At 26.0% G+C, this 25,707-nt stretch overlaps 1 protein-coding gene across 2 annotated transcripts in view; it reads right to left on the bottom strand.

The window, feature by feature from the left end:
* LOC135922173 (guanine nucleotide-binding protein subunit alpha-11) overlaps positions 1 to 25,707 on the bottom strand; it is a 115,087-nt gene that overhangs the window by 6,004 nt on the left and 83,376 nt on the right. For both annotated transcript variants that reach the window (XM_065456600.1, XM_065456601.1), the window contains exons 3-8: positions 9,187 to 9,371; positions 8,632 to 8,786; positions 8,127 to 8,255; positions 6,835 to 6,964; positions 4,856 to 5,009; positions 4,527 to 4,634 (exon numbers count right to left, since the gene is read on the bottom strand). In XM_065456600.1, coding sequence (XP_065312672.1) covers positions 4,527 to 4,634; positions 4,856 to 5,009; positions 6,835 to 6,964; positions 8,127 to 8,255; positions 8,632 to 8,786; positions 9,187 to 9,371 — 861 coding nt within the window. The remainder of the gene's footprint in view (positions 1 to 4,526; positions 4,635 to 4,855; positions 5,010 to 6,834; positions 6,965 to 8,126; positions 8,256 to 8,631; positions 8,787 to 9,186; positions 9,372 to 25,707) is intronic.

Genomic DNA, 25,707 nt, shown 5'->3' with positions numbered 1-25,707 from the left:
TTGATAGATTAAAATAAGCTATTATTATTTCATCATCATCTGATTTTGAAAACATTACCATGACCCAAATATGATAAATATTTTAAAGTCATTCTTTATTGAAGGAACTAATTCAATACTAACCAAATGTAAAATGTGCCCAAAAAGTATTATATCAGTTTAAAATCTTCAAGTTCCAATTTAAAACGACATTTGATGTTAATATTAATTATTTTATTTATATAATATACAGTTAATAATTTATTTTAGATTGTTCTAAGTAAAAAATCATTAAATTTTATATATTATATACATAAAATGAAATGGTTGATATCATTTAAAATTTATTTTTAATGTTATTTTTTAAAATTATAATCTAATCACTATTATTTTAATCAAGGATTTTATATTTTAATTGCTGCACACAATTTGAAGTATAAATTTATATTTTATACAAATAATTAACTTTTATATTATATTAAAAATTTTAATATAAAAATGCTATAAATGATAAATTTAATATTTATATAAAAATATTTATTATTAAACAAGGAAGTAGAGGATAGATTGGAGGAGGATAACTTATCTCAATTTTTTGAAGCAAAGGACAAAACAATAAATGTTTTTAATAAATTTCCCTGGTTTTGCTTATTAAGTACAATACCGCAATCCCCTCATCTGCCCCTGTAGAGCGCGTTTCTAGATAGCTAATGGCGTATTAACTGCCAAGCGTTCCCGTCTATCAGATGAAAATTTTGAAAATCAATTATTAAAAATTAGTGCTTAAACATTTCTAAAAAAATCGAACGCGCTCGCGTTCACCGACATAAATCGAACGAGTTCACGTTCACTCTCAAAAAAACGTTCAAAATTTTATGATAAATTTTTTTTAAAATTTAATTTAATATAAATAAATGACTTATCTTTTTTAACACAATATATTAGACATGTTAAAAAATAATATAGTTTTATATTGATAATATAATTATAAATACAATATAATATAGCGAATAAAAAGGAATTTTTATTTTTAAAAAATTTTTCTTATTAATTTTATTAACAATTGTTTTAAAAATTTTCATCTGATAGACAGGAACCTTTGGTAGTTAGTATGGCATTAGCTATACTAAAAACGCGCTCTACAGGGGCAGATGAGGGGATTGCGGTATAATACTTAATAAACAACTCCTATAACGTGGGGAATTTATTAAAAACATTTATTGGTTTGTCCTTTTTCAAAAAGAGATAAGTTATCCTCCTCCAATCCATCCTCTACTTCCTTGTCAAAAAAAGGATATCTCGGAATAACAGTTCTTGCATAATCATTTCTAGGGTTTTCAATGCATTTTTTCAATAACGCTAAGTTAATTTTTTATAGGTTCGTTCTGTGGAAGTTATATCCATGGCCATTGAAGATTCAATACTGGATGTATAATTGGAGAAAGAACTTATTGATCTACATATATATATATTTAAATCTTTAAAAAAAATATGTATATTAATTTGATAGCGATAGGTTTAATACCTTTTATTAATCCCATTTAATACTTCGTCTATCAATGGTTGACCATATTTTAGGTCATTAATTTTTTTTAATTTTAAAATAACTATCGTTATTGTTGGCGTCAAGTAGTCCAAATGCATTTTTTCTTCAAATTTAATGATTTTATTTAGTTATATTATATTATATAAAATAATTAATATTACAATATGTCGTTTTAAATTGGAATTTGAAGATTTTAAAACTTATATAATTTTTGGGCACATTTTACATTTGGTAAGTATTGAATTAGTTTCTTCCAATATAGGATGTTACTTTTAAATATTTATCAAATTTGGGCCATTGTGTTAATTCATCTGATTTTGAATGTTTAGAATCAGAGGATGATGATGATGAAATAATAATATTCATGCTTATGCTAATCTATTAAATTAAAATATAAACAATAACATCCAAACTATAATAATGGCGTGTTAAAAAAAATGAAATGTGAAAACGGGACTTTTTTCTTAAAAAATTCGGATTGATATTAAATTTTTCAAATAAATAAAAATAAAAGGTGTTTTTTTTTATCATAAAATTTTGGAACGCGTTCGATTTTTAAAAAAATGTTTACAGCACTTTTTTCATTTTAATTTCACATAACCGCATAATTTAAAAAAAAGTATATTAAAAATAATATGAAAAAAAAATTGAGTATAATTTTTATAATATTTTGAAATATGAGGTATATTCTTAAATCACTACTAAAATTTGTGTTTAATGAACAAGATTAATTTTATAATAAGAACTTATTATATTATTAAATATTTTATTTCTCCTGTAAAATTTGAAAGACGATTTTGCAGTCAAACACATGATACACGTTTAATAAAAAATAGAAGAAAACATTAATCCATTGGCAGGGTTGGGCAAATTTGAAAATTGTATTCGGATACAGATATAGATACTTTATAAAATTTTGTATTTAAGATACAAGATACTTTAGAAAAATTTCAATAAGATATAAGATACAAGATACTTGTATTTTTTTAAAAAAGTATCTAAGATACAAGATACTTTTTTAAAAAACTTTAAATAGTCAAAATCAAAATGTATAAAGCTTTATTTTCTTATCTATAATATAAATTTATAAAAAAATATTTAAAATAAATTGTAGAAAATAACAAATTTATTATAAAAGATAATGCGATATTCTATTTAATAATTATATAATTAGTAAATAATAATAATCAGCATTATTTTTTAATATTATTAATTTTTCAAATGATTTATCGTTCAATCTTTGACGATTTGGTCTATTAACCATATAAGCAAAGCTAAATAATCTTTCAACGGGGGCTGAGGAGGGTAATATTGTGTTATATTTAATAAATATTTCTTTTATATATTTATAACTATTTAACATATTTATACTCCGCCTGTCATCTTTCATATAATTTAGGACCTCTATTTCAATATCATTTATTGAATTATTAGAATTGGATGTGGTACTTTTAAGACAAAAGTAATCATCATCTGCATCAATTGAAGATTTTGTTGAAGTATTAATTTCAATATTATTTTTAAAAACAATTAAAACTTCATGTAATAACAAATCCTGAAGGTATTTTTTTTTCTTTTTCACCATCAATCCAACGATTTTTAAAAGAGGGATGATGAGAATACTTGCCAAAAATGCACTTTTAAAATTGTTATCAAAATCATATATATTTTTAAATCTTTTATTTAAATAATTTACTATGGCAATAGCTAATGGTTTGCAAAATTGTAGAATGGTTTGAATTAAATTTGTAATTTTTTTTTAACGACATTTAAAAAATAGCAGTTGATTTCACTCTGTATTTTGTCAATCGCTATAGCCAATGGGGCCATTATATTGCAATATTCTTCTAAATATTGAATTTCAATATCTCTTAATTTAGGAAATTCTAATTTTTGACATAATTTAGGAAGTTCGCCTTTAAATTTTAATAAACTATGAAGACTATCATACAAACTATTCCATCTAGTGCCTTAAAACTGCTTTGATAAGTTCTGCAGTTTTAGGCCTATTATTTGCATTCCATAGCTTAGTACATTTAGCTATTGCAGGATGATGAATTTTAGAAATGTTAGGAGAATCCTAAATAGCTCTCTCGACATCTGTTGTGGCAATTAGACTTATCGTATGGCACAAACAACGAATGTGTTGAGGCAATGTTATTGAGGCTTCTTTAGACCCTTAAATAAACATTTGAATAAAAAATTTTACTAAATTTACAATATCATAATAAATTTTAAAGAAGTATTAAAAAATACTTTCAATGATTTCGAATTCTATACATTCATCATCATTGATGTCAAAGTCATTCTCTACAGCTTCCATAGAATATCCAAACTCTTGAAAGCTTTCTTAAAGTTAGAGCCGTTATCTGTAACAGTTGCTATAACTTTTTCGTCAATACCAAAGTCACGATAAATTTTTTTATTATGATCATCTTGAAGTACTTCAAAAAATTTGTCATTAAGTATGCTTAGTTTAAATTTATTGTTATAATTTTCGGTTGAAGAATCATCTGAAGACGAAGATAAACCAAAAATTATCTTAAAATATCTAAATTTTGATTAAATTTTTCATTTAAATCTTAAAACAATATCATTTTAAATTTTAATACTATTTAAATTAATCAATAAATTTTTTTTTAAGTATCTGTATATTTTTGAATACAAAATTGGTTAAGATACAAATACTTTTAAATAATATGTATCTTAGATACTGGATACAAGATACTTTCCAAAATTTTAAAAAAGATACAAAATACAAAAGTATCTTGTATCTTAGATACAAATATCCGCGATACTGCCCAACCCTGCATTGGAAGGAAAGTAAATTGTTTGAATTTAAATTATAAAGAATTTTTAATTATTGGAATAATAAAATGTTAAAAGGGAATTTAATGGTTAGAAAGAATAAATTGTTTAGTATAATTATAAAGCAGAATTATTTGATAGCATTTTATGATTAAAAGAAAAAGGGAAATAAATGGATTACAGAAAATATTACCAGTGGCACAAGTGAAGTGAGAATATATAATTTTATCCGTATCTGGATTCAAATCCACAAACATTTTGAGAATAAACTCCCGGGCCGCCTGGGCGTCCCTTTTGGGTCCTAAAAATTGAAAACAAAAAAAAATATTTTCCTTTTTTCTTAATGGAAAAATAAATAAAAGAATAAAATGAACATATAGACGAAAAAAATTGTAAACTTATTTTAAAATAAAAAATGTAAATTAAATAATACAAAGAAGAATGTTAAAAAAAGAATAGTAAAATGCAAAAATGAAGGAAAGAAACAAGAAATATAAAAGTTAATGCAGATGGGTTCATTACCATCGAAATCGGGAAAATAGTCTGCCAGATGAGAATGTACGATCTTCTCTTCCAACAGGTCTTTTTTGTTGAGAAACAAAATAACCGAGCTGTTTTGAAACCAAGGGTATGTTATGATGGTCCTGAATAGAGCTTTGCTTTCCTCCATTCTATTCTGCAAGTGTTTGAAATGTAAAGTTAAATTTATTCTTAGATTTTTTTTAAAAAGACTAATATCGATCACAATTTGATATTTGTATCTTTCAATCTTAATATTATCTATGAATTCATTTATTTATTATAGGGTTTTCCCATTATGGAGGTTTAATTAGTGCTCTAGTTTTATGAATCGAATACTACGAATATCAATTAGAATATTCATTATCATTATAACTTCTATAATAAGAATTTTGAATTAATTGGGCGTTAAATTAAGAAAGAAGCCCACCCACAATTTTTGGGCAGGTTGCCTGTGCTCGCAAGGGGCAAAAACCATTACTTAAACGTTCACGGGATATAAGAAGATAGAAACAAACACGTACCCGATTAAATAAAGTTTTGATTTGTGAAGGGGATATTAGGGGCAAAAACCATTACTTAAACGTTCACGGGATATAAGAAGATAGAAACAAACACGTACCCGATTAAATAAAGTTTTGATTTGTGAAGGGGATATTGATATAGATGAGTATTTGAAAAAAAATAAGTTTTGTAAAACAAATCTTTTAAAAGTAATCAACAATATTAATTAATAAATTTTCTTTTAAAACAATCTAGATATTACATGCTGACAACATAGACTTTTCAAACCATGGTTATTCCCATCAAAAAATATTAATGTAACTATTATGGCATTAGGAATGACTTTTGAGCTTTACTGTAAAAATAAAGAAATAAATGTAGTCTCCATGGTCCAATATTGTCTAGATCCAGGATCCAAGACTACAGGCTCTCCCTCTTAGTAGTATACCACCATTCACATTACACATACCCATTAATTAATTTTACCAACTTTAGATAATAATAATATTCAATATGATTCTGCAATAACAAATAATTGAATTAAAAATCATTGAGGATCCAAATTATTCATGGATTAGGACATTCTTGTTAAAGATCCCCCCTCCCCCAATTATCGGGAATACCTCGGGGAGCTAGATTATCAGTTCAATCCTTCTTGGTAAACATTAATAATCAATATTACAAGATTGCAATAATTTATTATTACCTCAAGATTAATAAAATAAAGCATGGTCAAAAAAATATGAATAATGTGTATTAATTGCATTTTCATTATATTGTGTTATAATTGCAGTCTTAAAAATAAGAAACAAAATAAAAGGGAAAATCAAAATTGAGGAACAAAATGGTAAGAAAATAATATAGAAAAGAAAGAATGCAAGCATTCAATATATCTCCTGACAGTAGACCCCTTGATAGAATTATAGGCATTCCATTGATACAAGGAAACCTTTTAATATAGGATTTCTCGTGCATAGGCACGAACATCCAATTTTAACAAGGATGCAATTAACAAACAGGGCCCAGAATTTAAAAATTGTCAAATATTCTAGGCTCATCGGTCAAATTTTCATACCAATAATCAGCTATTATACACTCGAAACATATGGCGATTTGGCGAAGAACTTATTCAAAGATGTTGGTCGTCAAAACAGAAAAATTTCGAATATCTATCCTTAGGGCAATATAATTTGTGTTATTAACTCAATATCCCAAGATGATTAGAATTATACCTCCCATTTTTTTAATATTCAATAATCGATTTTTTAATTTTAAATCCATTTAAATTTGGATTAAGTATTGTATATTAATATTATTGTTGTCATATTAGCTATTTCTTATTATCTAATTTCTATAATAATGTATTTCATATATATTCTTTATTTTTATTGATTGATGTTTGTTATAAATATTATATTGGTCTGTAAATGATTTATATATAATAAAAGGATATATAATTATATATAAAAATCACAAACTTCGTTATCACTCTCCACGAGCACCTGGTCGTATTCACTGAGCGCTACGAGGAACATGATTGACGTGACATTTTCAAAACAATGTATCCATTTTCGCCTTTCACTCCGCTGACCACCCACGTCTACCATCCTATTTCGAAATAAAGGAAACTATTACTCCCTCAAAATGAATTTAGGTCATTTTACTTAAGTCTTCTTATAAGCACTTATTGACATTTTTGTGAAATATATTTTTTTAAACCTCATCTTAAATAGATTCTTTTTTTAAATATACACGCACACTAAATATTACTCGTGTCTTGCCTATTCCATACAATTTTACATTTTAAAGCTATTTGATCAAGGAGAGAAATTTAGCATTCATTCACAAAATATTATCAAACTTTTGTATTTTAAAAAAAATTACATTGTTTTATCATTTATTTACATTGAAAAATTGTTTATTACACCTTTTAAATAATCTCATTCCTACTCCTTTTTAATGATGAACGAGGAGTATGCGATTTAAAGTTAATGGAATAGAGACTTCATAGATTAACTAATCATAGACTGTTTAACATTTCCTGCTTTCTTTTTAAAGCGTGAAACTTAACACGATATTGATTTGATAAGAATAATAAATAAATGACTCCATCTACTATTTTATAATATCAAATATACTACAAAACTTATTATTTTGTAATGATTCTTGAATTATGGATGATATATAAAATATACTTTTTTAATAATTAAATTTCAGAATTACTGTTGTTAAAAGGCCGCGACTGACACCGAACCAAAGTTCGGGTCGTTTTTTCGACTCCGACTCAAACCCATATTTTAGGTCGAGGTCGTTTTTCCGACTTGAATTCGGGTCAAGGTCGAAAAAAACGACCCAAACTTTGAATCGGAGTCGAAAAACCGATTCAAAATTTGGGTCAGCTCTGTTCGAGCGACTCTAGCCAATTAATAACACTATTCAGAATAGGGTTATAAGAAGCCTAAGTCTAAAATAAAATATTAAACATAATAATACCTTCTTTTGTTAAAGTATGTAAAAACACAAAAGCAAATTAATGTAGCACCAAATTTTTGGTTATATTTATTTGGTTAGTGGAGCAGTTTATGTGATACTAAGTCAAGAGACACCTTTCCTAGAGGTAAACAACTGTTTCAATAACATCATTTTATAGTAAATTTTATGTAGCTATTCTTTTAAGTATTATTACACTATGAATGAAAATTGTCTATTATAATTTAACATCGTTACTGATTTGATGGTAAGTAGGAACTATACACATAAGATTTCTGACCTGAATATGATAGAGTCGAGATCGAAAGGATATTCAATGATACCGGTGGTGGGAACTCTTACCCTGAGGATGTCCTGCTGAGTTGGTAGGTAGTCAAGCTGGCTTATCCTGTCAACGTCGGTTAAATAGCTTTGATGAATAGATATTAAGTTTGTGTAAAGTTTAAAATTTTTTCATTGTATTATTTATTATTTTTCAAAATTCATGTTTCCCAAAAATATTTTTAAAAATGTGAATATTTTATTTTATAGGGGAGATTGATATTTTGACAACAGTCAATCTTCTAAATAAGATATTTCCCCATATTTTTTAAGCAGTCATAAGGAGATATTTAAATCGGAAACAATATATGAAATTCCAATTTTTCAGGGAAAGATTGAGAGAAGTATATCTATAATTCTCAACAAACTGAAAAGAATATTCTTTATTTTTCTTAGAAAATAATTCGAAAATCAAAATTTCCCGGTAATCTCTCCGGGAAAATAGATTTCGGCATTTCCCATACTATTTTGCACTGTCAGTTAGCTGATATTCTCTTCTCCTATCATAACATTCTTGGATTCCGGGGTCATTCCACAAGGATTTGATTGCTTCCACGAAAATGGGATCAAAGGTGATAACGGCTTCGTAGTCCACTTCTTTTATTAATGCCGCCTTTTCCTGATTTTTAAAAATATAGGGAAATTTTTAATGAAATTATAAAAAATAATTTAAATTTCTATGAATCCTTAAATGAATGAAGAAATTTAGATAATTTCAGGAATTTTCAACTTTAGTAAAATTAGAACTTTGATCTCAAAGTAATGAGAAAAATAATAAATTTTTCATAGAAAATTGAGAATATTGCTTTAAAATATTTCAAAAAATGTGAATTTTGAGAAAAAGGGGAAGGTAAATGATTCTAGAAATAATAGAAACGTTAAAAATATTTCTAAGGATAATATGAAAATTAGGAGTTTTTGAAAGAAGAATTGGAATTTTGAAGTATACCTGGGAATTTTAAATAATATTTCTTAAACAAATCATTTTGACTATAAGGTAATTAAATAAATCATTTTACAAGATTAGCCTGGTTAGTATACGGAATTCGCAGAGTTTCCATAGCTCTCACTAGGGAATTCGCGGCCGAAAATATGTTCTGGTAAACAAGCCTTACAAATCCGCGCTTGTCTTCTTCGGAATATCCGCTCCCGTGAATTATCCGCATTTGCTTTATGAATGTCGATTTGCCGCTCTCTCCTGTACCTATATTTGGTGGAATGGTGAGATTATAGAACAGAAAAAGGAAATAAAGAGTTAAAAGAAAAGAATGCGAAGGATATCTGTAAATAGAAATTAAGAATATATATAAGAAAGAAAAGGAATTACAGAACCAACCTGTGCCGATATCATTTTTGGATGCTGATCAGACATTAAATTGATATCGACAGATTATAGCTTTAATCTAATTGTTCTCCTTATACATATTTATTAACGTTTTTAAATTTTTCAGTACACCCGACACCATCTATTTTTTTTATAGTATATGTATATAGGTTAGCGGCAATGTGAAATATTCGGCAATGTGAGGTAGTGGTAGGCAGGGTAATTTTGTTATTTCGGCAAAGTATACATTGCCGGGTTTTTGCCGGGTTAAATCAGGCAATGTGTAATTTTTGTAATATTATATTATTAATAATTTTTTAAGATTAATATTATATTTTAATTTTAAATATATTTTAATTTGTTACAATATATTTTTTGATTGATATTTTTTTTTAAATATATTTTAATTTGTTACAATATATTTTTTGATTGATTTTTTTTTAATATATATTTATCGCTAATTTTTTTTATTTTTTGTGTTATATGATTTCTTTAATAAATTATTTAAAAAATTTTTTTTTGATTGATATCTTTTTTAAAATTTATATTTTTTTTCTTGATATATCTTTTGATCGCTAATTTTTTATATTTTTTGTGTTATATGTTTTTTTAATAAATTTTTAAAAATATATATTTTTTTTTATATTTTTTATTTTTTGTGTTATATGATTTTTTTTAATAAATTTTTTTAAATATATTTTTTTTTAATATATATTTTTTTTAATATATATTTTTCTTAAAATTTATATTGATATATCTTTTGATCGCTAATTTTTTTAATTTTTGTGTTATATAATTTTTTTAATAAATTTTTTAGGTAAGAGTGACAAATGTCATAATCGTTATTTTTGAACTTTTTTTAAAGCAAATAGATAAAAATATGTTTTGTAAATATGTTAAATTAATATTTCAGTGAGTGTACTATAGAAAAGTGACAATTGTCATAATAGTTATTTTTAAACTTTTTTGAGTTTTTTTTAAAGTAAATGGGTAAAAATATGTTTTGTAAACATGTTAAATTAATATTTCAGTGAAAGTGTACTATGGGAAAGTGACAATCGTCATAATCGTTATTTTTGAACTTTTTTGAGATTTTTTAAAGTAAAGGAATTTGTGGCAATAGTTGGTAAACATATCTATATTAAGAGCCCTCCCAATAGTGGTTCACAATTTTATGACTTTAAACATAGATTTTCAATTAACCTGTTAGTCTTAACAGACATCAACAGAAAATTATTTAATTTATTCATTATACACAATTATATAAAATGATAAAAATAAATTATTTGAATGTTAAGAAAAATTTAATTGAAGTATCCCTTAACTTGTATTAAATTTTTAATTGAAATAAGGTAAATCGTGAATTTAAATACTTAGTATTATAAAAAAATTATTAATTGTAAAAATAAATCTTGTTATATAATACAAAATATCAATATAAAAATAATTATATCACTTGTAAATATAAAATACATAAATATCATATGTAAATATTATTCTAGGCATATGTATTTGTGTTGTATTATTGATATTATTTTGATCATTATTATTTGATTATTATTATATGTATTATAAAAAAAATATCGAAATTGTAAAAAATATTATTATTAATATTTGGTAAATAAAATATACGTAAGTTTTAGAAGAAGCTTTTATTTTTGAGAACTATCATATAAGTATTTTTGACAACAATCAATTATTTTTGTGAAACAATCTTAAAAGTGGTGCCGTTTTTTTTTCAACCACGGAGAAGATGGTAAAAAATTTGACGCAGTGTAAATATAAAAATATACGATCATAGACCATTAGAAAATAAAAAAAGGAAATTCGAAATAAAAGGTAAAATTTTGTTCTGTTGAAATTTAATGTATTGTGTAATAGTGATATTGGTAATAATTGCATTAGCTTACTTTTTATCATTTAAAATTGTGAAAATATTTTTAATAAAATTATTAATTAGTTTATTATATAGTTTAATTTGGAGTATAAAAATTCTTAAGTAAAAATAAAATTTTGAATAGAAAAAATAATTAAACATACAAATTATTTTGAAATTAAAAATGTTTCTCAATTAAGTATTTATTTTGGAATAGCTATAATCTTAATATTATGGGTTATAATTTATTTATGGTATAAGAAAAGGAATGGAAAAAAAGAAACAAATAGAATAAGAATATTAAAACAGAAAAAATTGAGAAATTTTTATAAAAAATGGAAAAATTATTTATATGTATGATGAAAAGAAAAAAGAAATATTAAAAACAGATATCTTTAGCGATTTTGAAAAAAGAAAATTTGGGATTAATATTAATAAACCAGATATCATTAGAGATTCTGAAAAAGAAAAGGATGAAATGGATATAGAAAATAAGAAAAGGAGAATGAAACAAAAAAAATAAAAAAGAGATTGAAATTGAAATAATTAAATGAGAAGAATGGGAAACTGAAAGGAGAAATGGTTAGAAAGAAAAAGGAATGGAAGAAATTGAGTTAGAAAAAAAGGGAAAAAGAAATATTGAAAGTAGAAATGACAGAAATGAAAATAAAAGAAAGGAATAGGACAAAATTATGAAAATGATAAAAGGGGAAATGGATATAGTTGAATATAGAAGGAATCAGTCAAATAGGAAGGGGCAAAATGCAGCATGTTATAATTGTGGAAAGTATAATCATATAAGCAGGGAATGTAATGAAAGAATAAATCAAATAGTGTTACCGAAGATATGTAAAAGATGTGGGAATAAAGGATATGATGCAGAAGATTTTTACGTTCCGGCATGAAACAATGTGGAAGATATAACTTTTTTTAATGCCGCAATATTGGACATTATGCGAAAGATTGTACAGTAAGATGACTGTAAGATAGAGAAATAAAAACATTAGGAGGCATTACATCAAAGAATCCAGTAGATCAAATGAATAAAATAAATTATATTTCAAAATACAATTAATGTTAATAATGAATAAAAAATGGAGGAAATGAAAATAAGAATTATGGGGTTTATAAAAATATATTGGAAAATGTAATCCAAGGCAATATACAAATATGTAATTTACCGATTTTAACGTTGGAAGATGATAAAAATTATGATCAATGTCCAAGGTTAAAAGTGAATGTAGGAAATAAAGACATTTCAATGTTATTGGATACAGGGGCAACAATATCTGTTATGGGGTATGATTTTACAAATTGGCCAAATGAACCAAAGATAAAATGAGGGTAAAACAATTGAATGGATCTGAAATTATAATATTGGGGAATGTAAATTTACCGGTATTAGTAAATAAAGAAATAATATGTTTGGACATTTGGATTTTGGAAGGAAAAGTTGATACATTCTGGGATGGAATTGGATATCAAACTTTGGACTGGAAAATAATTTTTTGAATATATTCTGAGAGAAAAGATAATAAAAATAGTGAAATACCAAAAACATCTATAAAAGAGGTATATATTAAGAACTTGGAAAATAGATTAATGGAAAATAATTTAGAGAATATTAAAATTGAAAATATGGTAAATAATAATCAAGAAATTTTTGATAATAAGGAAAAAGAAATTGTGAAAAATAAAATGCCAAAGAGTGGTGAAATTAAAAATTTGGTAAATAATTCTGAGGAAATTCAGAAAAATGTAAAAATTATGAATGATAAAATGGGTCAGGAGACCTGATCTATTGGATAATAAAGATGACCTAAGTATGTTACATAGTCAAGGAATTGAGAAAATTCTTGATTTGGAAGTTGATAATATTTAGGTTAATCTGGAAGTTAAAAATATTTCAGAAATTGGTGATGAAGATTTTACGTTGGAAGTAGACAATAGTATAATTTTAGGAAAATCGGAGCTGGTAAATAGTTATATAAGATGTGATGAGATTTATAAGGATTCAATTTGGAAAGGGAAAAATTATCTGTATCAATTTCCCGATGAAAATGGTGAGGAAAAAATTAAAGCATGAGAGTGTGGTAGAAGAAGAATTTGGTGGTAATAAGGAAGGTCATGGTTGATTTAAAGAATAAATATAAAGAAATTTGATGAAAAATTGGGTTATTTGGTGAATTATGAAGCTATACATTTAAAAGAAGGATATATATATACCTCAATATTGTCCAGTACGTAATGTGCCTTTTGAATGAAGAGCAGAAATGGAAAAAGAATTAGATAATTGGTTACGTGATGGAATCATTTGCCCTATTGGATAAAGTGAATAGGCAACACCATTAGTTCCGGTAAGGAAGGTGGACAAGTTAAGGATTTGTGCGGATTTTAGAATAACTCTAAATCCGTGGGTTGTAGAGGTAAAGTACCCATTACCTAGAATTGAAGAATTTTAGTGAATTTAAAAGGAGCAAAGTTTTTCCAAAAATAGATTTTTTCATGTGCGTATTTACAGTCACCTATGAAGGAATCTACGAAAAAATTGTTACTCTTCTCAATAACAACGTTTAAAGGATTATTTACATTTTGTAGATTGCAATTTGGATTGAGTGTTTCAGCACCAATTTCTCAAAGAACAATGGCTGCGGTATTTCCGGGATTAGAAGGTGTATTTTATTAAATGGATGATGTTTTAATCATGGGAATATCGATAGAGCAACTTAATCAAAGGTTGAAAGAAGTTTTTAAGAGAATTCAAGTTAAAGGATTAAGAGCGAATAATGAAAAAAGTGTTATGGTGGTTACAGAAATTGTATATTTGGGCATAAAATAAATGGAATAGACGTGAAACCGTTGGATAATAATTTGGTAAGTATTGCAAACATGCGAAAACTGACGAATAAAACTGAGATACAATAGTTTATGGGAATGGTAAATTATTATCATCGATTTATAGAGGATTTTGCAAGGATATTAGTTCCTTTTTATGAATTATTACGAAAAAATGTGCCTTTTGAATGGAAAGATGAACAAGAAGTGACGCTTGAATTGTTAAAATTACAAATTAGCAAGGAACCTATTTTAGTATGTTTTAATAGTGATTTAGAAGTTTTGGCTGTTGATGCATCCAATAAAGCAAAGGGCGGTGTTGCATAAAATAGAAGGATGAGAGATCAGTGATTTTTTTTCGAGTATATTCAGAGATGTTGAAAGAAGGTATTCGGTGATTGAACAAGAAGCTTTAGCAGTCATTTTTGGATTGATGAAATGCAGAGAATATTTGAATGGTAGAAAATTTGTGGTATATACAGATCATAAACCTTTGATACATTTGTTTAAAAAGGATAATAAAGAATTGATCCTCGGTTGTTGGTGGGAAGTTTTGATTTGGAATTGAAATATAGACAAGGAAAAAAAAATCATTTACAGGATATTTTGTCGAGATTAGGAGCTATTGATGAAAAACAGGATATGAAGATATATGAAGAAAAATTGGGGAAAAAGCTCTTATAAGAACACTAACTAGAGTTTTAAAAGGTAGTTCTACTAAATGGGAAGATATTCAAAAATATACTCTGAAAGATAAAAAATTAATTTGGTAAAATTATGGATTACAGGAAACAAACCGTGGAATTATCAAGGAAATAAATTTAAAAATGTGGAAACAGAATTAACGATAGTGGATAAATGTATAATAAGAGGTAATAGAGCGGTTATTCCTTGGAATTTAAGAGAAAAAGTTATGTATATATGGACATCAAGGAACTACTAGAATGAAACAATGGAGAAGGGAATATATATGGTAGGCGGGTAAGAATGAAGAAATTGATAAATTAGGAAAAAATTACGAAATTTGTAATGTCTGTGCCAACATGCCCCGTAAAGATAAAAATAGTATTTGGCCGAAAACCAAAGGACCTTGGGTAAGAATTCGATTTTTTGAATAAGAAGGTAAAAAGTTTATTTTGATGGTTGATTTTTTTCAAAGTGGATATAATTTGCCGAAGTACATGGATTAACACGGGAATTGTGATGAAATATTGTAAAAAAATATTTTTAAGATTTGGAATACCGAAAATTATGGTATCGGATGTGGGTCCAGCATTTATTAGTACTGGATTTAAAAAAATTGGTGAAATTAAATATAAAGGATATAGTTGCATCCTAGTTCAAATGGACAGGCTGAGGATGGTGGCTATAGTAAAAATTGTTTAATAAAAACTAAAGAGGGGAGATGTGGATATTGCAGTTGTATTATAATAATGCTAGAGGCAAAGATGGCAAATCACCTGCAGAAAAACAAATATGTTTCTAGATATGTTGAGACCTACAGAAAATTTTGAGATTCAGGAGAATAAGGATCAAGTAAAATACATGGTGGATCAATTAGTGTGGGTTAAAATAAAAATAAAGGGCAAAGTGGTAGAAAATTTGGGGAAAAAATAGTGTTCGGTAATAATGGAAAATAAAAGTGTAGAAGTAAGACACTGTGATCAATTAAGAGATCGAGCTAAATAAAAATTGGTATATAAGTAAAATTGAATAGTTTAAATTGTATAATAGAAATTTTTTTGAAGGTGTAAAATGATTCTGGATCACTTGGTTCAATTGTGAAGAGAATGTATATCGTAAAATTTGATCAAATGGTATTGATAGTTCATGTTGAATGTTGCTAGTGATAAAATTGTATTTAATTAAAGAACATATTAATTTATAAAAATAGATGCACATGTGCAGTTGGTTTTAAACTTTTGGAAAAAAATTTATATATGGTTGAAAATATATTTTAAAAAAAACAGCTAATTGTGATAAGATATTAGATAAAAAAAATTAAGTTGGTAATTAAAAAGTTGAAAAGGAGAAAATCAGATTGATAAAGGGAGTAATATAAATTTTGTTCGAATGGAATAAATTGTAAAATTTATTTTAATTTATGATAAGATGGTGGAATAAAGACATATGAGCAAAATTTATATAAAACAATTAATGGTGTTCGAAGGGAATGAATAAAATTTTTATGATGAAATGGGAATAAAAAGGGATATAAATAAGGTATTAATAAAATAAAAGAAATGATAAGGGTTAGTGGATAGTAAATAAGAAGGGGGTATGTGAGAGTCATTGATAAAATAAAATGTAAATATTAAACATAATGTTTATTGAAATTATTAACTATTTTTGAAAATAATATAAAATATAGGTTTGTTTGGTTTATGTGAATTATAAATTAAATTAAATAGTATTTGATTAAAAAGACGTATTACCTAAAATTAACAAATTGTGTATTTCAAATAAATAAAACATATATACAGTGAAACGAGTGTTAAAAATCAACTAACAATAAAAGGGGGTAAACATACAAAGATTTTAATTTAATACATATTGAAATTAAATATGGACAAGTAATTAATTAACAAGATAAATCGTTGAAAAGATATGTTTTGGAAATTTAATTAAAAATAAAAAAATGTGTTATAGTAAAAAAAATATTTATTAATTTATTAAATTTTAATTTTTTTAATTTTTCTTAAATAATAAAAAAAAAAGTTTAATATAGAATCTTTATTATTCCAATTTAAATGAAAACTCCCAATCTTCGTTGAGATTTCAAAGACCAAAAAGAATACACAAATATTGGAATAAAGAAAAAATAGATATAATTACTAAAATGTTATCAATGCCTAAAAGACAACAGATGAAAATTAAAGACATTGCAAAATACGCCGAAATGTTTACAGCATCGGTCCATAAATTTAGACGGGACACATTCCCAGATATAAATGGAGATCCTTTAAAAGAATTCAAAAAAGAGGAAGTAAAAATACTTCCGTAATTGAAAGACGCATCTTAAGTTTATTGATGGAAAATAATACTCTTACTATCCAGGAGATAATAAAAAATTTACCTACTGGTAGTCCAAAAACAAAAATTAGCAAATATATCAAAAATATAGGTTGGTCTAATAAAAGAGCTGGCAAGGAGCCTGATAGAAGAAATACTCCTGGGGCAATCAATATTCGTCAAATCTATTGTGTAAAGATCTTAAATACCCCAATAGAAAAATTATATTTCTTAGATGAAACTGGAATAAACTTGCACTTTGTACAAATCTACGCCTGGGCACCAGTCCGTCCAATAATAAAAATCTTATTTCTTTCTTTCGATGCAATTATTGTAATGGATAATGCTTCTATCCATAGAAGCTATCTTATCGATGCATAAAAAGATAGGATTGAATACCTACCACCATATTCTCAGCTAAATCCCAATGCAAAATAGATTACAATAAAGAAATTCTAAAATATTTTCAAATATCAAAAAAACTTAAAAAATGATTTAGAATTTTAGATAAAATTTAATCAAAAATCTTACTTGAACATTCTCAAAAAAGATCAAAAAAAATTTCCATTTTTTATCACAAATTATATATTTACAACATATTTTTTTTTATAAAAACGATTAATCTTGTTAATTAATTGCTTGTCCATAATTAATTTCAATATGTATTAAATTAAAATCTTATTATATTTACCCCCTTTTATTGTTAGTTGATTTTTAACACTCGTTTCACTGTATAGCTAAAGCTTGGATGGAGCTTTCTAATTAGGTTTCTGAGAGATCTGAGGTAAAAGGAAAAAATTCTTTGACAGTACCCATGCATGTACAATCAATGCCTAGATTTCAAAGGTTTATACCATCTCCACTGTTCCATTTGACGTGTTATGCTTGTAGGATAAATGGACACAAAGCAGTCAATTGTCCATCAACATTGCAAAGATGAACCTGTTTAGATCTTATCAAGTTACTCCATAATTAATGATGATTAAGATTATGTCGTCGCACAAGAATAAAAGGAAAAATTTTAACATTCGAAAAGTTCCTATGAAAAGATACATGAACAGAAGGTGAGAAGGCCATCAATTATTTCAAAGCTATAGTGGTTACCGAAGAAGTTCAAGAAGAATTCGCAGAGATGGCAAATGAGGTGAATGAATAGAGAGAATTTTTTATATTAATATTTTTCCAAATGTATAATATAATAGTAAATGTGTAGTACAATAGTTGAAATAGTTTTTTTTAAAAGTATATGATATGTATATATATAAATTTGTTTAATATGCTTGAGAATACTTCTGAAAAATAAGGGAGGTGTTCTAGGTAATGTTTTTCTGTTGTATTATTGATATTATTTTGATCATTATTATTTGATTATTATTAAAAGTATATATATATAAATGTGTTTAATATGCTTGAGAATACCTCTGAAAAATAAGGGAGGTGTTCTAGGTATATGTTTTTATGTTGTATTATTGATATTATTTTGATCATTATTATTTGATTATTATTATATGTATTTTAAAAAAAGATCGAAATTGTAAAAATATATTTTATTTTGGTGAATAAAACATATGTACGTTTTAGAAGAAGCTTTTAAAGTATTTTTGGGAAACAATCTTAAAAAATATAATAACTAAAATAACACTTTTAAAATAGAAAAACATCATTGATATATATATAAATTTATAATAAATAAATAATTTATATAATGCTATTAAATATATCTAATGAAAAATTATTTGTAGGTGTTGGTAAAGTACTATTTGTCATTCGTTGATGTATAAATTTTAAAACCTAGGTTTAATTAATTTGGTTGTCTAAACTTAAGGTTTCTGCATCCTCTACAAGGGCTATCCATAAAATGTCTAAAAAATTATAGATAAAAATAAGATTTATTGCATCCCATATGGCTTTTGGACATTTATTAACCTGTTAATATCATTTGGCATTTTAGGTTTTATCATGTTTGGGGGTGTTACATCATTTAAATTGCTAGATGTAGGTCTATCAGCAACAGTCCGTTGTATAAGATTTATATATTTCCTACATCTCTATTCATGTTTGCCACCTTTTGAACCCGATGGCGTCCATCGTTTCTCCTTATTTAACTGATCTTTACAATTTTTCAAACTTTTCCTTAGATATAAAGCGGTAGTATCAAAACCAAGGTAAAGCTAAGCTAATTAAATGATAATATTTAATATTCTTATATATTTATACCTGAAACCAATGAATGTTAATGAATTTTTATGGTCAGCAACTTCGGTTCCATATTATCTCGTCTGGTTCAATCAATTCAGCAAATCTTTTAAAGTACCATTTGTCTTTAGTTGATGAATAAATTTTAAAACCTCAGTTTTAAATAATTTGGTTGTCTAAACTTAAGGTTTCTGCATCCCTACAAGAGCTATCCATAAAATGTCTTAATAAATTATAGATAAAAATAAGATTAACTGCATCCCAGATGGCTTTTAGACATTTTTTAACCTGTTAATATCCTTTAACATTTTAGGTTTTATCATGTTTGGAGGTGTCACAACATTAAAATTGTCATGGCCTATCAGCAACAGTCCATTTTATAAAATTTATATATTTCCTACATTTGTATTAATGCTCATCACCTTTTAAACCTGATGGCCTCCCTAGTTTTTCCTTAAAATGATCTTAAAATTTTTCGCGCTAGTATCAAAACCAATCATAATTTTTTCCATTCTTTAATACACCAAATTTTTTTTCACGAATACTTTGTAATTTCTATAAATGCAATAATTCTTAAAGATATTTTTATGCATAAATCTATATTTCCAACATTTTTTTAAAAAATATAATTTAAATTTATATATCAAATTTTAAATGGATTATATTTTTTACAAAGTTATTTTTCGAGACATTTATTTTATAATGCATAAGCCGATTATGTACATTTATTTTATAATTAATTTATATTTGAATTTGTGTAAATTGCCAATATTTTTAGTCACTAGTTTTAATAAAATTATGAAACTTAAGATATTCTTAAATAACTCCTTGAATAATTTTTTTAAAATTATTCCCGTCCCTACAGCGAATTCCTGCGTATGCGTCTGATTACAGATCGGTTAGTCAGCTATCTCTTAAGATATTAATCATATTTTTCGTTAATATTCACACGTAGGTCTTTATAAAATTCGCTTCGTTATGCCCAGGTCTCTATTAAATCTCTAGATTTTATATATTTATAAATTATATAATTACAATTTATATGTAATAATTTGTTTTTATAAATTTACTAAATCTATCGATCTAATTTATATCATTATAGTTGTAGAAATAATTTTCTTATTCACGTAATGTATTATTTTTTATAGGTTATTGAGAGTGGCATAAAAATTTTAAAAGACAGTAAATAATAATGGCAATTCACGTTTAATTATACAAAAAGTAATATAAATGGTTTAAAATAACTATAAAAAAAACTCCTATCCAATTTATCGTGCGAATATACATTTTACATGAACAAAATATAATAGGAATAAATAATTATATTTTAAGGACATGGACATAGACGAGGCCAAGTTGGGATGGCAGAAAATTCTCCTATTGGGTGATTATTCTATGTGAAATTGATAACTTTTATTTTAATAAAATTTTGCATATTGGAGATATTTATTAGCAGTAAGGTTGTGCCGATCCACAAATTTTTCACCAATCAGATCTGATATTTATATTGATATATATTTAGCATCTATTTTTGTATCAATGTCAATATATCAATATTTTATACTTTAAAAACTAACTTTCACAAATGATTAAATGTTTTTTATTTTTTTATTTTTCATAAGTAAATAAATATTCTCATTTAAAATATTTGCAATGTTAATGGGTAAATGTAGTATTCTTAAACAACTCCATTTATCGATTCTAAAAAGGGTCAAATCAAAATTTAACGAAAATATTATTGACTATGCCTCGAAATTTCGCCAATAGAAAAACATTTCTGATATCTATGGGGAAAATAAATTAGCATGGGTAATTTACTCTTGGTTAAAATTTTGAGTTAATCCTTTTTAAAATTGGCGAAATCGAGCAGTTTAGCAACACTAATTGAATGTGACTAGTTAGATGTTTTAAAATTCTTTTCTTTTTGCAGATAATATAACAAAAAATAGTGTATTTAAACTATTTTTTTAAACATTATAACAAATAAATTGTATATTCGTTCCTTTCATTAATTTATTATTATGAAATTATTTATGAATAAAAAAATTATATGATTATATAAACAATTATAAAATAACCGAAAACAATAAAAATATCGGCCTGAACCGATATTTTTGAAAACGCTAAATGCCAGTGCCGATTCGATCCGATATTAAATATCGGCACAGTCCTAATTAACTGACATTGAATCCAAAATTTTAGTGTTATAGCTCCAAAAGGTCATAAGATATTAGTGGTCAAAATGCCAAAATTAACGTTTTTTAAATTTAAAAAACAGATGTCGGTTTGCAGCTCTATCAAAGACCTGTTAGTAAATTAGTGAAAGTCAACGGTCTGGTCAAATTTAAAAAGCGGACTTATATTTTAATTTGAAATTTTTATATTATTTTATATAAATAATAACTGTTTTGGCAAAATTTTTATTTATAAAATTTAATTTAAATTATTCTTTTTGTCAAAATGAGATTTATATATTTTCTTTATTATATTGACCTCTCCATTTTATTTTGTTACATTTAAAACATATTCATTTGTTTCAAATATTTTAAGGTATATAATTGTTAATATTAATCAATATTGGCAAATATATTAAATATAAAAAAAATTAGCCGATAAGAATTTAAAAAATTAATGTAAATTTTAAAAAATTAAAGTGTAATTAAAAGTTTATATCATTACATCGCAATGGCAATGAATTTTTGAAGAATCAAAATTTTAAAACAGAGTATTTCATTGCTTATTTTTGTTTAATTTAAAATTTTGTCAATGTTGTAGTTTTGTATTATTATGATATATATTTGTACATATATATTATAAAATGTCAATCAAAAAGAATATATTTTATTTATTAGTTATTTTATCGAGAATTGATATTCAAACACTTGGTATTTTTTTGTTTACTTTTTTACTTTTGACTTTTGATAAATATATTATACGAGATAAATTTTAATGTTCATGTTTTATGGAAATGAAAAGAAAAACTTTTATGAGATGAAATTTATTTTAATTTGATGTTAAAAATTTGATTCAATCGGGGATTTTATAAAATGAAGAATATTGAATTGATTTTTTGAAATATATTGTGAAACAAAAAATTATATTATTATGAGATATCATTATGAGATTTTGATTGTGAAAATTAAAATATATTTTGAATAAAGAAATTCTTGGAAATTAATATATTTACATATAAAATACTCTAGATTTTGGAGTTAGGGCTCCTTTGACTGATAAGTTTGAAGAGATTTTTAGTTTTTTTCCAAAAGAACAGAAGATTGATACAACTAATATAATAAAATTATTAATAAATATGTGGGAGTATTTTAAGCTTTTCTTTTTCTCAGCAATTCCAAGTGGACCGTAATTGCCATGTGAGGGAACAAAAATGTCGATAAAGATGAATTCCCAATACACTGGTTTACTTTTGTCTCAAGGGATCATTATATATCCATCTGGTCGAGTTTTATTAATGATTGAAGAATCATGCGATTAGAGCTATGTTGATATATTAGCTATATATATAGCAGAGACCTTCATGGGCCTTAATTTTTTGACCAAGCCCGGCCCGTATTTAATGTTAAAAAAAATTCCAAGCCCGGCCCAAGCCCATAATAAGTTTCACAAAAATTTCTTAAGCCCAGCCCAAGCCCATATACAAAAATTTAATTTTTTTTATTTAATAAAAATTAACAATATTTAAATATATTTAGGTAATCATTTTGTTTACAATACTGAAATTTATTATTATTAGAAGAAAACAAGGCAATATTAAATTAGCAACTGTTTTAAATAATCTAAATTTAAATTTTATAATTTTAGGCCAGGTCAAGCCCAGCCCAAGCCAAAAAAATTTTTAAAACCCAGGCCCGGCCCAGATCCGATAGAAAATATGATATTAGGCCTATACCCGGCCCATGAAGGTCTCTGATATATAGTGCTTTCTGAATAATTTAATAAATTATTTCATACATTATATATTTATATCTATTAAAAAGACGATGGAGAGGATATCATGCTTTTTGGTTAACTTGTGTCCGTATCTTTAATATTTATAGGGTTGAGATATTTCCGTTCTTAGCCTGCTTGCCATAGCGTATCTAAATTTGGCGTCTGTCAGAAGAATCATAATGTTTTTCTTGTATAAGCTTCTAGCCATTCATAACCAGTCTCAGCCATATCCAATGAAAATACTCAACGGAATGCGTCACGATAACTCTATCCCAATTCTTTTGTGATGAACTTTTTGTAGAATAATTTGTTCCATCTGTTACAATTGCTGACTCGAGATAGTAAAAAATCCTCGGTTATTTTGACTTGATTAAAAATGAGTTGTGGGTTTCTAGTAGATGATAGAATTGATAAAGGTAAAGAAGAGCGTAGACCAAATTCTTCAGATTTCGTAAGAAGGATAATTTTTAACCATGTGTTGTATATAAAAAAAGTTAAATTAAAAATCCTCCAATATGAATTTGATTTTAATTTCATAATTCTATATGATTTTTGGAAATAGGAATGTACTAATTATGTGTATGATGCGGTAAAAGTTTTTGAAGACAATTGTTTAAGGATATTTTGTTTTGGTTAGATTATTTAGGTTTGTTTCTTGAACGTTGGGATAATGATTGAGCTCTACCATTTAATGATACAAGAACAAAAATTTCGTCTTTGGTCATAGGAGTAAATAGGTCTAGGATGGGAGAAGAATATTTTGTTTTTTTAATAAATTTCACATTTATTATTATTTAAAGTTAAGCTTTGAAAACTACGGGTGATTGATAATCTCGAGGGCTTTATTTATTTCGTTTATAGGGCTTGAGATTGTAGCGTCACCCAAATAGAACACGGTGACCTGATAAAATTATGAGTTTTTTGTAACGTAGTATTGATGGTGTTCCTTCCATAGCTTAATTGTATGTAATAAAGAATTCTGGAAATTTTCAGAAAAACTCTGCATTAAATTGATGCGGTTTAAGAATTGAATGCATTTGTTATGTCAAGTTTGATAAAAAAAATGATCTAATGAAAAGTTCTCTAGAGTGATCCTATCTACATGGCTTGTCGTTTCGCAGCCTCCTTTAATCCCAAATTATAATTGGTTAGGTGCTAAATTATTTGATAATTAATACTTTATTTGTTTGCAGATTATTTTAGATATAATCGTTCTGAATATACCCCTCCCCCCTCATGGCAATAAAGCAAATGCATAGATTTGGTTTATGAAGGGCTATTAGCCGTGCACCAAAAATGAAGGGAATAAATTATGTTGTAGCTCCCCAATGATTATGAAATTGTTGAGGAATGTTTTTTCTTGTAATAACAGGTATAAACTGGCATTATCTAATTTAATATATTCAGGGGTGTAGTAAGGGGGAGGGAGCACGATGTACCCCCCCCATCCTCCAATTTAAAAAATATTAGCATTCCCCCGTCAGAAGTGGTCCTTCTAAAAAATTCGATTTTTTTATAATGGTAATTTAACATATTAAATATATTTTATTAATAAATAAACATAAAATATTTTAAACAAAATGGTCGTATATTAATGTAATTGTTTTTATTTCGAGAATTCACCCTTCCCTATTTTAATTGGTTCTTAAAAAAGAATATCCAATAGAAATATAGGAATGCCATTGTATCCATTTTGACTAGCTGTTTACTAGATGTAACTACTTCCTAACAAGGACTGCATATATCAAATGAATGGCGCAATTATAAATTGAAGCTATTTACAAGACAGATTACATAAACTCAATGTTTGCGAAAAAAAATTTGGAAACAAGCCAATTCAGATGCACACCAAGCTGCGGAAAAAAAAAGATAGCATTAAAAATGATTAATCAGTTTAGATATGAGACCTATTTTGCATTCTAAGTTCTGCATGTTTGTGAAAGTATTTCCAAAGAAATGAGGATGAAAATTGTAAATAGTAATATCAATTTACAATCCAATAAAACATTGTCAATTATCAGCCTTAGTTATTATGTAAAATCAGTATTGGGGTCCTCTTTTGATGAACCTTTTTTTTTATTTCTAGGCCAGATTGAACTGGAATGAAAAGATATAAGGGGATTATTCATACCCTATTAGATGAGTCTGTAACGCGCCTTATCCAACGATCATGCCCTGGCATTGTTTAAATCACCGTTTTAGAGGTATCCATTGCGATAAAAGGTGTTACAGGTGTTAATCACTTCAATTTATTGACACAATAGTTTATATAGCCAGTCTAACAAAAATAAAAAGGCGTTAAATCAAATATGGAAGGGTACTTGGTGTACGAGGGACATCTAGCAGCTT

Source organism: Gordionus sp. m RMFG-2023, chromosome 1 (assembly GCF_954871325.1).
Source record: "Gordionus sp. m RMFG-2023 chromosome 1, tfGorSpeb1-WG-v2, whole genome shotgun sequence".
Lineage (NCBI taxonomy): Eukaryota > Metazoa > Nematomorpha > Gordioida > Chordodea > Parachordodidae > Gordionus > Gordionus sp. m RMFG-2023.
Note: the sequence above shows the minus strand (reverse complement) of the source record. Positions and strands in the feature narration are given on the sequence as shown.